The sequence below is a fragment of the Rana temporaria genome, chromosome 2, assembly GCF_905171775.1.
Source record: "Rana temporaria chromosome 2, aRanTem1.1, whole genome shotgun sequence".
NCBI classification, from domain to species: Eukaryota; Metazoa; Chordata; class Amphibia; order Anura; family Ranidae; genus Rana; species Rana temporaria.
In genome coordinates, this window is record NC_053490.1 from 141,341,955 (window position 1) to 141,357,878 (window position 15,924).

General features: G+C 43.9%; 1 protein-coding gene across 3 annotated transcripts in view; it reads left to right on the forward strand.

The window, feature by feature from the left end:
* RCBTB2 (RCC1 and BTB domain containing protein 2) overlaps positions 1 to 15,924 on the forward strand; it is a 90,166-nt gene that overhangs the window by 21,393 nt on the left and 52,849 nt on the right. For all 3 annotated transcript variants that reach the window (XM_040341230.1, XM_040341229.1, XM_040341231.1), the window contains exons 4-5: positions 2,677 to 2,843; positions 7,013 to 7,171. In XM_040341230.1, coding sequence (XP_040197164.1) covers positions 2,677 to 2,843; positions 7,013 to 7,171 — 326 coding nt within the window. The remainder of the gene's footprint in view (positions 1 to 2,676; positions 2,844 to 7,012; positions 7,172 to 15,924) is intronic.

A 15,924-nucleotide genomic window follows, 5' to 3' on the forward strand; every position in this document is an offset into this window, starting at 1 on the left:
TGCCAGTGTCATGGATTGTTCTCAATCATCGTCTGGGAAGACCAGGTGATGTCAATCTCAAAGGTTTTAAATGCCCAGACTCATCTGACCTTACCCCAACAATCAGCACCATGGGTTCTTCTAAGCAGTCTAGAAAACTGAAACTGAAAATAGTTGACGCTCACAAAGCTGGAGAAGGCTATAAGAAGATAGTAAAGCATTTTCAGATGTCAATATCCTCTGTTCGGAATGTACCGTATTTATTGGGGTATAGCGCGCTCCCGCGTATAGCACGCACCCCTAAAGTTGGGCAGAAATTCCTGTGGAAAAAAAGATTTTGTACTTACAGTTTTGGTGTCTTGCGCGGCGTCCATCGGCGGCCTCGTCGGGTCCGTCTGCGGCTTCGGGCGTCCTCTTCGTCGGGTCCGGCGACCTTCTGCGGCGTCCTCCTCGCTCGTTTCCCGCGCCGAGTTTGAATACTGTGCCGGCATATACCGAGCGCAGTACACTCGGGCAGGCTCGGCTACTGTCGCGCTCACGTCCTGTACGTCCAGGACGTGAGCGTGGAAGGAGCCGAGACTGCCCGACTATACACGAGTGTACTGCGCTCGGTATATGTCGGCGCAGTATTCAAACTCGGTGGCGGGAAAGCGGATATCGACGTATATCGCGCACCCACGATTTTGCCCTGATTTTCAGGGCAAAAAAGTGCGCGGTATACGCCGATAAATACGGTAATTAAGAAATGGCAGTCATCAGGAACAGTGGAAGTTAAAGCAAGATCTGGAAGACCAAGAAAAATATCAGACAGAACAGCTCGCAGGATTGTGAGAAAAGCAATTCAAAACCCACGTTTGACTGCACGATCCCTCCAGAAAGATCTGGCAGACACTGGAGTTGTGGTACACTATTCCACTATAAAGAGATACTTGTACAAATATGGTCTTCATGGGAGAGTCATCAGAAGAAAACCTCTTCTACGTCCTCACCACAAAAATCAGCATTTGAACTTTGCAAATGAACATATAGACAAGCCTGATGCATTTTGGAAACAAGTTCTGTGGACCGATGAGGTTAAAATAGAACTTTTTGGCCGGAATGAGCAAAGGTACATTTGGAGAAGAAAGGGCACAGAATTTAATGAAAAGAACCTCTGTCCAACTGTTAAGCATGGGGGTGGATCAATCATGATTTGGGGTTGTATTGCAGCCAGTGGCACGGGGAACATTTCACGAGTAGAAGGAAAAATGGATTCAATAAAATTTCAGCAAATTTTGGATGGTAACTTGATGCCATCTGTGAAAAAGCTGAAGTTAAAGAGAGGATGGCTTCTACAAATGGATAATGATCCTAAACACACCTCAAAATCCACAGGGGATTACATCAAGAGGCGTAAACTGAAGGTTTTGCCATGGCCTTCACAATCTCCTGACCTCAACATAATTGAAAATCTATGGATAGACCTTAAAAGAGCAGTGCGTGACAGACAGCCCAGAAATCTCAAAGAACTGGAAGACTTTTGTAAGGAAGAATGGGCAAAGATACCTCAAACAAGAATTGAAAGACTCTTGGCTGGCTACAAAAAGCGTTTACAAGCTGTGATACTTGCCAAAGGGGGCAGTACAAGATATTAACTCTGCAGGGTGCCCAAACTTTTGCAGACGCCATTTTTTTGTTTTCTGTAATTTTGAAAGTGTAAATGATGGAAATAAAATCTAACTTTTTTTGGCATATTATAAGAATATCTAATCTGTAATTTGATGCCTTTTGGAGATTTTTCCATCTTTCCTTGGCTTCGTTATGCACATTAATACAAATTTTTACCTGGCGTGCCCAAACTTTCGATCCCCACTGTACATAGTAACTTTTTCTATTAAAAAAAAAAAAAGGCTCAAGCCTCGAGGCACCCATAAATATGCCTGTACAAAGAAGCCTGCAAAACCACCAAAGACTCTTAGCTCAGATGTGAATGAAGTGTTATGCTGCGTACACGCGGTCGGAATTTCCGACAAGAAAAGTTAGATGTGAGCTTTTGGTCGGAAATTCCGACCGTGTGTAGGCTCCATCTGAGCTGGTTCTCTATTTTTCCGACGGGAAAGGTTCTAATCGGAAATTCCGATCGTCAAAAAACACACGCATGCTCAGAATCATTTCGACGCATGCTCAGAATCATTGAACTTAATTTTATCTCGGCTCATTGTAGTGTTGTACGTCAAAGCGTTCTTGACGGTCGGAATTTTGCGTGATCGTGTGTATGCAACACAAGTTTGAGCCAAAATTCAGTCGGAATTTCTGATTGTGTGTACGCGGCATTAGATCATAAGTATACAATATCACGATTTGTTCAACTTGTGCCTGTCCCAAGCTTGTATTTGGCCCTTAAGGACTGCATCTGTATATCCCTATGCGTTTTTTTTGTTGCCATTCTGAATGTTGATGGTTAGGCCAACCTGGTTTCGGTTATTTTATAGGAATGTTCTTGTACAGTGAAAGGTGATTTCCTAGAGAAGTGGTACATGATCGCTCTTTGTTGTTGTATGGTCTGGTTTTAAATGGGGAATCATCATTTTCCCTGTATTAGAATTTTTTTGGGCTGAAGTTTTACATGCATGGTGTAATAGTGCTGAATTTTGTAATAAACGTACACATCGTAAAGATAGCTAATGGGCTATTGCCCTTATTTTGTTTTTTTTGCAGATGGAGAAGTATATAGTTGGGGTCATAATGCCTACAGCCAGTTGGGCAATGGATCCACAAATCAAGCGTTAACCCCATGCCAAGTGTCAACTAACTTGGTAAATAAGAAAGTTGTAAATGTGGTTTGTGGCTCACATCATTCAATGGTGACTACGGCTGATGGTGAGGTAAGCAAACATCAGTGATGTCAGTCTTGGGTCTTGCACCATGTGCTTACTAACACTTGCAAACTACAGTAAAAGAGTGCAAGAAGCAATTTGTTCTACCTGGGGAATTTTTTTTTTCTTTAAGTCAGCAGCTGCAAATACTGCAACTGCTGACTTCTAAAATATAGACACTTACCTGTCCAGGGAGCCTGCGATGTTGGCACCCCAGCCGATTTTTGGATTGGCTCCTGGGTACTGTCACTGCTATTCGTGGTAAGGCAAACCGGCAATTAAGCCTTTTCGACTTCAGAGCCGGTTCCCTACTGCGCGAATGCGCAAAGTGAGCTGCGCTTTCTAATTGGCCCGACGACAAAGGAAAGAGGAAGGGGCAGAGCTTCCGAGGAACAGTGTTTCGTCAGAATCGGTGACCCATTAGATTAGGTAACGTAAGTGACGTTCCCGTCAGCTGCACATGCATTCCACTGGGTTCCTAAACTGACAGAACACCTGCAGTCAGAAGAAGGCAGCGGACATCTTACTACACCCAGCTGTCTTTAATTAAAGGAGTAATTATAGCAATAAAGTGTGCGGATATAAATAAATGTATGTTGACATCTGTGATGCTGTTTGGATGTTTAATTTTGAAAGCCTAAAGGTTTAGCACTGAGCAGTGGGGGGGTGGACCAACATGGCCTCTGCCACCTTTCCACTGCTGGTGTCCAGCTTCTTTCAAAATGTAACAAATCAATAGCGTCACATATGTCAACATACAATATTTATCTATTTATATCCACTCACTTGATTGCTAAAATGACTCTAAAATTCAAGATGTAGCTGGGTGTAGTAAGATGTCTGCTCTGCCTTCTTATGACTGCAGGTGTTCTGTCAGATGAGCAAACCTGGTAGCGGTGGATGCATGCGCAGCTGACAGAACGTCACTTCCATTACCTAATCTGATGGGATTCTGACGAAACAACGGCGCTGTGGTGCAGTCTCCCAGAAGTCAGGAAGAGTGTCTGTCAAAAAAATGTACTCGTTTCCCCCCTCCCACCTGAAAGGTGCCAAATGTGGCACCAGAAGGAGGGGGGGGGAGAGCAGATCAGCAGAGTTTCCACTTTTGGGTGGAACTCCACTTTAAGTGTAAGCTGTGCTGCATATAGTAAGGCTTCATGTACACAGGACGTTGTTTAACCTCTCCTGAACGATTTAACTTGACTGCTAAAAATCGGCATCTAAAAAACGTCAGTTTAGCAGCGTTTACATGGTGCATTTGCATCTGGAAGCGTTTGTAAAAAAAAAACATTTATTTATATTTATTTATATATATATATATTATGTGTATATATAATATTTTTTTTTATGGAAAACGTCTGTAAACGAAACGCTGCTAAACGTGAGTTACCGCGTTTAGCAGCGTTTACAAGCTGTTACAGGCGTTTCAAATGCCTCTGAACATCCATCCTGAACTCCATTTTTTTTTTGCTTTCCAAAAAATGCTTCTAAACTCACCTGCCTAGAAACGACTATAAATGACCCTGTGTACATATATAAGATAACAGAGGAGAGTTCAGGGGCAGCTGAAAAAAATGCCCAACTGCTCCTAAATGTTTGTTTACCAGCTGGCTGGTGTTTGTTGTGTAGGGGCAATGTTACAGTGCAAGGCACTGTTTACTTTTTCTTTTTTTTATGTTCTTAAAATGTCACACAATTACACTTTTATTCAGGTCTATGCAGCACAGTGCATTTATGCGCACTGCAGTTTTATGTGGTGTGATAAGTTGTACTGTGTAAAAAAAAATGCATGATGTCTGCAGTTTTACGCAATGCACCATAATTTACCTCAATGCAGCATTTTGTCCAACCAACAGGACACATAGAAAACAACCATTAAAAGAAAAGTATGGCTTTAGGAAAAAACAAACCTTCATGCTCCCCTAGAAGGCTGCAGCACCAATCCCAGCAGCAGCTGTCTCCCACTGCCTCCTAAGATTGGGAACTGAGCGATCAAAGACCATTGATTGCCCAGTTTCTGGTCATTAGACTGCAGAGAGCTGGTAACTGTCAGTCACAGGCTCTCTGCTTTGCCCCTCCAATGCTCATTGGAGCACTGGGCTGTGGTGAGCGGGATGGGCTGGCTCAGTGTCTCAGTGGCTTGCTGAGATGCTGAGCTAGCTGCCGGTCAAGGCATCTGTGTGGATCCCAACTGTAAAGTCAGGATCTTTCTCGAGCCTGGACTGACTGAGTGATGTCAACCACCAGCGGACTTTAGCCCGCTGTCGGCTGAAAACAGGTCACAGGAGTGCAGAACGAACTGCACTCCTCTGGTCCATTGGAGAAGCATAGCCAAAATAGCTTTGACTATAATTCTCCTTTAAAACAGGCCAGGATTGAAATTCAGTTAATTCTATGGGCAGGCTGGTTGTACTGAAGTCAATCTATCAATTGACTTCAGTACAACCAGCCTGTCGTGTTTTTTTTTTTTTTTTTCATACGCTCACTGCCGGTGGCTATAGCTGTTAGCAGTGATTAATGTATTCTGATGTCGGGGAAACCTCCTGCTGTCAGAATACAATAGTGCAGAGGAAGGGATTCCCTCTCCAACACTGACTTTATTGATGGGGGAATCCTAGCAGTTTTCTTTCCCTACACCCGTGGTTGAAGAAAGTAAATTGTATAATCTATGGCCAGACCTGTGTGCCTGCAGATCAACCCATTTCAACAGAGATGGTGTGAATGAATCTTTTAGTGTTTTCATTTTTTGAAAATGGATTACACTTGCCACTTTTGTCCCTTGCATTTCTAACAGGATGAGATAAAAATGTATGGTTTTATACTGACCCAAAACAAACCAGTTTCTAACAAAGTAGTCGCTTTGTGCAACGGCGCTGGTTGACAGTGTCAGGTTCTGCAAGTATTGCAGCACAATGCGACTCCACCAGATATGCCCTTTTTGGCTTTTATTCATGCATTCATTCTTTTTATTTTAGATTTTTTAACATATTTACCACTGGGTGTGCGCTGGTGGTCAGGCTGGACTTTTGTTATAAGATTATGCATTTTTTCCAGCTGGTCATCTGAGAAATAGAAGATCTTATGTGTGCTGTGAAAGCCTGTGAAGATTCTTTTATAGCATGTCTAGCGCTAACCAAAAATAAATTCTTGGGTCATACCTGTAATCACCCATTTCTGAATATGACTCCTTCCCCTGATTGTGTTATTTAATGAAAGGTAACATGCAGCAGTCACTATAAAAGAGAATATTTTATTAAAGTACTGGGTATTATAAACTATTGCCATTTTTTTTTTTTTTTTTATTAAAAAAATTATTTGTTTTTACCATTTTTTTTTTTTTACATCTGTTGCATCTCAGTACTGCTAATTTCCTGCAGGTTCTTCGCAGCCACTTACTGTCTCCACACACTTCTACTAAATGGTATTTTCCAAGCTGAACATACACCAGTAGAATTTAATTCAAACATTTTTGTTTTAAGATCATTAGTTTGATTTATTTAATTGTTATTGTGTCAAACCTTTGTTCAACTTTTCTTGTCACTGTAGTTGAAAATAAAGGCGTCGGATGGAAAAAAAAATTCTCAAGCAAATTTCTAACAGTGACTGTGGTTTTCATTTGGGAAAGTCCATTCACTTCAAAATGGAATGTTAAAAGCAAGCTTTTATTGAAGCCCTTTCTAATAATATTTGTCATGTCATCAATTGTGCTGATGAGAAGTTTTTTTTAAAGGTTTGTGTGGATATTCGTAGGAACATTTTATATAAAAATCTGCTCGTTTATGGCCAGTTTTAGATTTCATGATGGTGACTCATTGCCTGCGTAAAGTGTGTTTAAATGACCACTTGTAGTCTCCAGTGGAAGCCCATGTGACAAAATGGCAACGCAGGAGAACATAGAGGGACAGTTGTCACTCTATAATAGGGAATGTGTGAACATGGCCCTACATGGCATAAACACCTGGTATTCTTTTAATAAAAGCTGCAGGCTTAAAAATAATGAAAATACATTTTGAAACGATATTAGCATACATGTTTCTGTCAAAAATATAATTATAGCTTTAGGTGGGATTTGAATGTGATGTCACATGAAGACCTGGTTTATTTTTAATGAATGCAGAATCTTTGGTAGTTGATAACTGAATGCATGGTATAAAATAAATTATGATTTTTTTTCACAGGTGTACGCTTGGGGATACAATAATTCTGGACAAGTTGGTTCTGGCTCTACTGCTAATCAGCCTATTCCAAGAAGAGTTACCAGCTGCCTACAGAATAAGTTTGTTACTGGAATTGCTTGTGGACAGATGAGTTCTATGGCTATTGTAGAAAATGGAGAGGTGAGATGTGTGCAATTATTATAAATGAACAAATGTACTCCTATCATGCCTTTAGGCTAACTTGTCTGAGACTATAATACTATGTTGTTATTGAAAGTCGCCAGCTTTTCAGTGATATTAGGGGTTACGCGGGGCCTCATTTTCCACAGCTATGATTGATGAGGTTCAGCATATGGTCTTATCACTAGTCCGCCTACTAGCACAAGGGTGGTTGGTTTAAATCCCAACCATGGCACTACCTGCAGTTTGCATATTCTATCTGTGCCTGCGTGGGTTTTTCCCGGGTACTTCGGTTACCTCTCACACTCCAAAGACATGCCGGTAGGTTAATTGGCTCCTGTCTAAATTGGCCCTATTATATGCAGGTATAAATTTGAGTAAGACCGGCCATACACAGAACAAATTTCTTTCCTGCAACCACAGGTTGCAGGAAAAAAATTTGCTTGATTTCCGCATCAACACAGACAGTGTTGATGCAGGAATCCCTCCTTCCGGGCTATTGCCTTTTCCCAGCTTCCCCCCTGCCCTTCCCTGTCAGAAGACAATGGCCCGGATTCACATACATTGGCGCATATTTATGCGGGCGTAGCGTATCTAATGTACGCCGGCGCAGCGCACAGATGCAAGCACAGTATTCACAAAGCACTCGCCCCCAGTCGCTGTTAAAGATACGCTGGGTTTCCTCAGCGTAAGCCAGTGTAGGTAGAAGTGGGCGTGAGCCATGCTAATGAGGCGTGACCCCATGTAAATGAAGGACTGAGCGTCATAAATTTACGAATAACGTGCGGCGCATGAGCCGTCCTGTGGACGCATCCCATTGCGCATGCGCAGAATCACGTCGAAACAACTGCCTACGACGTGAACGTAACCTACGCCTAGCCCTATTCACGTACTACGTAAACAACGTAAAATACGACAGCTGTGTTCCAGGGTCCATACCTTTGCATGACTTGCGCCTCCTACATGGGGAATAACTTTACGCCGGACGTAAGTCTTATGCAAACCGCGTATATTATGCGCCGGGCGCAACTACGTTCGTGAATCGGCGTATCTCCCTCATTTGCATATGTGCATAGAAAATCAATGGGAGCGGCAAATGCGCCCAGCATAAATATGCGCCAACGATACGCCGGCGTAGGAAAGTTACGTCAGTCGGATGAAGCCTATTTTCAGGCGTATCAGTTTATGGGCACGGCGCATACTTACACTTATGCGGCGTATCTCGAGATACGTCGGCGCGTAAGTGCTTTGTGAATCCGGGCCAATGTCTCTTCAGGAGGGATTCACACATCAACACTGTGTGGATGGGAGAATCAAGCTGATCTTGTTCCTGCAACCCGTGATTGCAGGAAAGAAATTCACTCTGTATATGGCTGACCCTACTCAAATTCATACCTACATATAATAGGGCTATAGCAGCCGCTTTAAATAATTGCAAGCGAATCCAGCAGGCTGGTTGTACCTAAGTTGATCGATCAACTTGGTACATTCAGCCGGCCCATTAATGGTTTGAATCTCGCCAGGTTCCTACTGAGCTGAGATTTGAACCGTAAATTGCTGGCCTTAGGGACCTTCGATTGTAAGCTCCTTGAGGGCAGGGACTGATGTGAATGTAAGATATAATCAGTGTGTGTTTGTGTAAAGCACTGCGTAAATTGACGGCGCTATATAAGTACCTGAAATAAAATAAATGTGTGTAGTGCTTTCATGAGCAACTTTTGTAGCAGCTAGTCTTTGTTCCTCCAAAGTGACAAGGCAAATGTCTTCTATGGATTTGTCCCATAGTCAGTCCCCACTGACAACACCATGGGGTAGATTCAGGTAGAATGTCGCTTCTTTGTGCGGGCGTAACGTATCCTATTTACGTTACGCCGCCGCAACTTTTACAGGCAAGTGCCGTATTCTTAAAAGAAAGTTGCGGCGGCGTAGCGTAAATAGCCCGGCGTAAGCCCGCCTAATTCAAATTCTGAAGAGGTGGGTGTGTGTTATTTAAATCGGGCTTGACCTGACGTGATTGAAGTTATTCCCGAATGGCGCATGCGCCGTCCGTGGAATTTCCCAGTGTGCATTGCTCCGCAAGGACGTCATTGGATTCGACGTGAACGTAAATGACGTCCAGCCCCATTCACAGACGACTTACGCAAACGACGTAACTTTTTAAAATTCGACGTGGGAACGACGGCCATACTTAACATAGGATACGCCTCGTATAGCAGGGGTAACTATACGCTGGGAAAAGGCTTACGGAAATGTTGTAAATGTACTGCGTCGGCCGGGCGTACGTTCGTGAATTCGCGTATCTAGCTGATTTACATATTGTAGGCGTAAATCAGCGTACACGTCCCTAGAGGCCAGCGTAAATATTAGGGTTGTCCCGATACCACTTTTTTAGGACTGAGTACAAGTACCGATACTTTTTTTCAAGTAGTCGCCGATACCGAATACCGATACTTTTTTTTAAATGTGTCCCCAAATGCAGCGATGTCCCCCCACATATGCAGCCATTGTCTCCCCCCATGCAGCCATTGTCACCCCCCATGCAGCCATTGTCTCCCCCCATGCAGCCATTGTCACCCCCCATCCAGCCATTGTCTCCCCCCATCCAGCCATTGTCTCCCCCCATCCAGCCATTGTCTCCCCCCATGCAGCCATTGTCACCCCCCATGCAGCCATTGTCTCCCCCCATCCAGCGTCTCCCCCCATCCAGCCATTGTCACCCCCCATCCAGCCATGTCTCCCCCCATGCAGCCAGCGTCTCCCCCCATGCAGCCAGCGTCTCCCCCCATGCAGCCAGCGTCTCCCCCCATGCAGCCATTGTCTCCCCCCATCCAGCGTCTCCCCCCATGTATCCAGCGTCTCCCCCCCATGTATCCAGCGTCTCCCCCCATCCAGCGTCTCCCCCCCATGTATCCAGCGTCTCCCCCCCATGTATCCAGCGTTTCCCCCTATCCAGCGTCTCCCCCCCATGTATCCAGCGTCTCCCCCCCATGTATCCAGCGTCTCCCCCCATCCAGCGTCTCCCCCCCATGTATCCAGCGTCTCCCCCCCATGTATCCAGCGTCTCCCCCCCATGTATCCAGCGTCTCCCCCCCATGTATCCAGCGTCTCCCCCCCATGTATCCAGCGTCTCCCCCCCATGTATCCAGCGTCTCCCCCCCATGTATCCAGCGTCTCCCCCCCATGTATCCAGCGTCTCCCCCCCATGTATCCAGCGTCTCCCCCCCATGTATCCAGCGTCTCCCCCTTACCTGCATCCTCGCTGCCGCCGACTGTGTCATACGCCGGGAACATTACAACTTAGATTTGCTGTAATGATTGGCGCTGCGTATAGACACTCCCCCTCGCTCGGGATTGGACAGTTCACCCGAGCGAGGGGGAGTGTCTATGCGCGGCGCCAATCATTACAGCTATTCAAAGCTGTAATGTTCCCGGCGTATGACACAGTCGGCGGCAGCGGGGATGCGGCGAATGGCGGCGGGATGCGGCGTCACGGCGGCGGAGGGGGAGGGGGGGGGGGGGGTATTCTATTTGGGTATCCGGGGTATTTGCGGGAGTACGAGTACTCCCACAAATACTCGGAATCGGTCCGGATACCGATACTAGTATCGGTATCGGGACAACCCTAGTAAATATGCAGTTAAGATCCGACAGCGTAAGAGACTTACGTCGGTCGGATCTTAGTCAAATCTAGGCGTATCTGATTCTATGAATCAGGCGCATAGATACGACCGGCCGGACTCAAAGATACGACTGCGTATCAGGAGATACACCGTCGTATCTTCTCTCTGAATCTACCCCCATATTGCTAATCTAATATGTTTCTGATTTTAGTGGGGAAGGGTTATACATCTGTTTATATTTTGTGTTGCTGTGTTCTCGGATTTACCCGCTTTCACTCCAAGTGACTGTTGGTCGTGGGAGAGTAAATTATTGGATCTTTCCCAATGGCAACACTGCCTGGTTAATGGTTGCAAAGGGTGTGATCAGTTCACCAGTATGAGAGATTTTCCTTTCAATTCCCTTTGAGTGACTGGAACAGGTAGCAAGGGGAAATCATCTCGGCCACCGATGAAGATTTCCCATAATATATTAGGTATTCTTAACTGAATAGGCCCCATTCTCAAATCTTCTATTACTATTTGCATATCAGAGTTTGAGTTTAAGTCTCTTGTACATATCCTCTTTAAGTTACAAGGAAACAATATAAAACTAATAAAGTCCTTGCTCCTTGGATCAGTAAGACGATTTGATCCTCAGTTGAGTGTGAAGCTTTAATTGTGAAGGAGTGACCCCTTGTGGACAAAAGCATCAACTGTAGAATACAGAACCCTCTGTAAATATAACATTTGTTTTGTCTCGAGATATTATCAGACAATGTGTATTCTGCAGTGAAACAATAGGGTACAGTAAGCAGAACACATTCTACAATGCTGTGACTCCATTGAGATGAATTTACTAATAATTTCCAATGCAGCCACAATCTGGAACAGCTGTACATGGCAGCCAATAAGCTTCTATCTTTAATTTTCAGAGGTATAACGTATTAATCTCAAAACAAAAAAATGTATATATTGCAGCTTAAAAGTTATAAATATACTGCACTCCTCCAATGTGTAGTATCTATAGTGGCTGCCAGCACAACAAAGGAAACATTGTATAAAGTGTGAAAATAAAGTGCAGCGCCTTTAACCTAAAAATATGAAGCACTCTCCATATACTGGGAATGCTACTAACCGTGAAGACAAGTGATGTCAAATCACTAAAATACACAACATGTGTGACTGTGAAAAATTGCAGCTCATATATTGCAGCTTACCAATCATTCGATGTGGTGGGCAAATTGGCTTTTGTTTTGTTTTTTAGGCTTTTTTTTTCCCCCTCTGTTTTCACCTGGTGATCTACCCAGTAACACACCTCCTGTATTAGAGTGCCCCCACTCTGGATAGAGGAGCAACAGAGACACCTTTGGACAGCAGCATTGTCAGTCTTGGGGTTGGGAAGTGTTAAGCCTCATACACACGATCGGACTTCCATCAGACTTTTCCATGGATTTTGGTCCAAATGGGCGTTGGCCGTGAACTTGTTCTGCATACACACGGCAGAACTTTTTCAGCCAACTTTCACCAAGTCACATGATTTTTCAGCTCTTTACCGCCACCCTTTGGGCAACGTCTGCTATTGTTGTCTAATCTTTAGCATTGGTTCTGAGCATGCATGTTTTGTACTTTGGACTTTAGTCCGATGGACTTGTGTACACGCGATAGGATTATCCTCCATCGGACATTTGTTGCCGGAATGTTTGAGAGCATTCACAGCGCACATTTGTTCGTTAAACTGAAAACATTTGTCCGATAGAGCATACACCCGGTCGGATTGTCCGATCAAACGCGTCCATTTGTCAAAAAGTCCCATCGTGTGTATGGTCGTTTAGATGTACCAGCAGATTTCGATACGCTAAACACATACACTAAAGCCAATCTTCCTGTTTTTTTTCCTCTTGGTTTGAAAGTTTTACATAAATTAAAGATGACCTTTTGTGAGCACCCAAAAATAAAACAATATGTAGTGCCCTGCGCCACTACCCGCAATTTAACCGAAAACAAAAAAGAGTAGGTATCTCCATCTGGCGCAGTCACCGCTTCACTTCCAGGAATCTCTTTGGAGACAGCGTAATCCTACAAGTATGCAATTTATGACTCTACGTTACTTATTGAGTCCGAGAGGTTCTATGTCTGTTTGTTTTTTTATAGATTTTGTGTGGTTTGATTTGATTTAATTTATGTTAGTCAATGTATACTATAGGGAGCTTCTATTTGGGTTGCCCATACAATGATTTTATATTTGCTATTGTATTTAAAATAAATGTTTAATAAAAAATTACTTACGGTAAATAAAAATAAATAAAGATTCCTATAGATGTATGTTCTGATAGAAAAAGAACCGTGAATGGTAACAAAGCAGTAAAGAGTACCTGGTGATGTGAAAACCTTTGTTAGGAATATGCATAATTCATGAGCTGTTCTCGCCATCTATTTATTATCCTATCCTTATTTTCTGTGTGGGCTTTACAAGATGAGTAGCTATAGCTCCACGGCTATGGTACTAGGTTGACCCCAGTTTGAGATGCTTCTGAGATCATTGAATTTTACCTGCAGTTGACCTCCTTCTGACCTGCATTTGAACTGCTTCAAGCAGGTTTTGAATTCCTTAGATTTTGTATGGAAGCCAGCAGAATCAAGACCAACCCTGAGAAAATAAGAATTGTCACCAGCACACCCTGGTTTAGCGATAGTCTTGTCCTTAAAGTGGATGTAAACCCTCCATGAAGTGAACAGCCTCAGATGATACACAGAGATGAACCAAATCTCCCTACATAGGTTTTACGTGTATATCTGCTGTCTTCACATTTATATACTGTTTAGAAAGTTCAGATCTTGTTAGGAGATTTTCTCTTCCTGGTTAACACAGAGTGTGATGTCTGGGCATACAGCCAAGATAGCTAATGATTGCTGATTGGAGGAAAGGCACACACCCCCTCTCATCATGGGCAGAGACTCTCGGAGGTGTTTTGTAACAGGGCCAGCTCCCTGCTAATCTATTTTAGCAACGTCAGGCTGCTTTTATCTGATGTGTCCCAGAAATTTTCAGGCGTTATCAGGCTGATAACAGAGAAACGGGTCAGGAGAGAGCTACGGGACTTAGCTCTTTGAAGAGAGATAATAAAACACTGCAGATATGTGCCCAGCTCAAATTTAATGAATTTGGTTTACATCCACTTTAATGCCACCTTTACCTTGAGAAAAGGATCCTGTACGATCCCAAAACATTGGCTTGTGATGCCTGTTGTTTTTTTTTAATAAAGGACAAGGCTATCACAATGCCAAGGTGTGCTGGTGAATGCTTTTATTTCCATATGTTTTCTTTTCATTTAGACTCTGGACAGTTCACGAATACTTTTTTTTTTCTTTTAATTACTCAGTTTAGTTCAGACAATTGGACAAACACTTCCTTTTATAAATGGTAAGTAAACAGGGTTCCACATCCTACGAAAGATAACCTATCATTGAACTATTGCCCTTCATTTCACCCGCACACATTACCGCTTAAGGACCGCCTCCTGCACATATACGTTGTCAGAATGGCATGGCTGGGCACAAGCACGTACAGGTACGTCCTCTTTAAGTGCCAGCGCGCCCGCGACCCGGTCCGAAGCTCCGTGACCGCGGGACCTGCAGACCCGATCGCCGCTGGAGTCCCACGATCGGCCCCCGGAGCTGAAGAACGGGGAGAGCTGTGTGTAAACACAGCTTCCCCGTTCTTCACTGTGGCGCCGTCATTGATCTTGTGTTCCCCTTTTTATAGGGAAACACAATCAATGATGTCACACCTACAGCCACACCAGCCTACAGTTAGAAACACAAATGAGGTTACACTTAACCCCTTCAGCGCCCCCTTGTGGTTAACTCCCAAACTGCAATTGTCATTTTCACAGTAAACAATGCATTTTTAATGCATTTTTTGCTGTGAAAATGACAATGGTCCCAAAAATGTGTCAAAATTGGCCGAAGTGTCCGCCATAATGTCGCAGTCACGAAAAAAACCGCTGATCGCCGCCATTAGTAGTAAAAAAAAAAATTTTATAAAAATGCAATAAAACTATCCCCTATTCTGTAAACACTATAAATTTTTGCGCAAACCAATCGATAAACGCTTATTTCGATTTTTTTAACAAACTAAACTGAGGAAAAAAAATGTGTTTTTATATATTTTTGGGGGATATTTATTATAGCAAAAAGTAAAAAAAATTGAATTTTTTTCAAAATTGTCGCTCTATTTTTTTTTTATAGTACAAAACATAATAACCGCAGAGGTGATCAAATACCACCAAAAGAAAGCTCTATTTGTGGGAAAAAAAGGACGCCAATTTTGTTAGGGAGCCACGACCGCGCAATTTTCAGTTAAAGCAACGCAGTGCCGAATCGCAAAAAGTGCTCTGGTCTTTAACCAGCAATATGCTCTGGGGGTTAAGTGGTTAATTGGAAAAAACAGAAAACTACCGCACTACAGTGACATAAGCTGCAACAACTAAGTGTTATACACACAGAAAATGCAAGGAAAGAGGAAATGAAGTTGCGCTGGAATTAAATACTAACAAAACTAAACTAATAAAGTGTACATATAGGGACCATGCGTGAACAAAGTAACCCTTGTACATTGAATAGAGATAAGTCCAACTGTGAAACAAAGTTCAAAATGGCAAAGGCAAGCCAAATCAGCTTGCAGCCGCACACGCCCCTATGGGACAACCCTCGATTACCCGAGCTGGCCACAATCCCTGACCACGGTATCTGGATCAAGAGTGGAGTTATATACCTCACACAGGTCGTTGCCCTCGGCTCGGTTAGGTCCTTCCAATCCCTTAAGGCAGTGGTTCTCAACCTGGGGGTCGGGACCCCCTCGGGGGTCGAATGATGATTTGCCAGGGGTCATCAAATCCTGGGCTGTTCCTGAAGCCTGAACCTCTTTTGCAGCCACCCAGCAGGGCAGTCCCTGGAGCCCACGGCCGCCCACTCAGCCTCTTTGCAGCCGCCCATTCAGTTCATGACATGGCTGGGGGGGGGGGCAGAGACTAGCGGTCAGCTGACTGGTGAGGAATGTGAAGTGGGAGGGGCTGGGGAGACCCTATCTCTTGATTTCGGTAGAGGTGTCACTGCAACGAGACACCACAAAGTCGGAGACATAGTAAGGGGGTG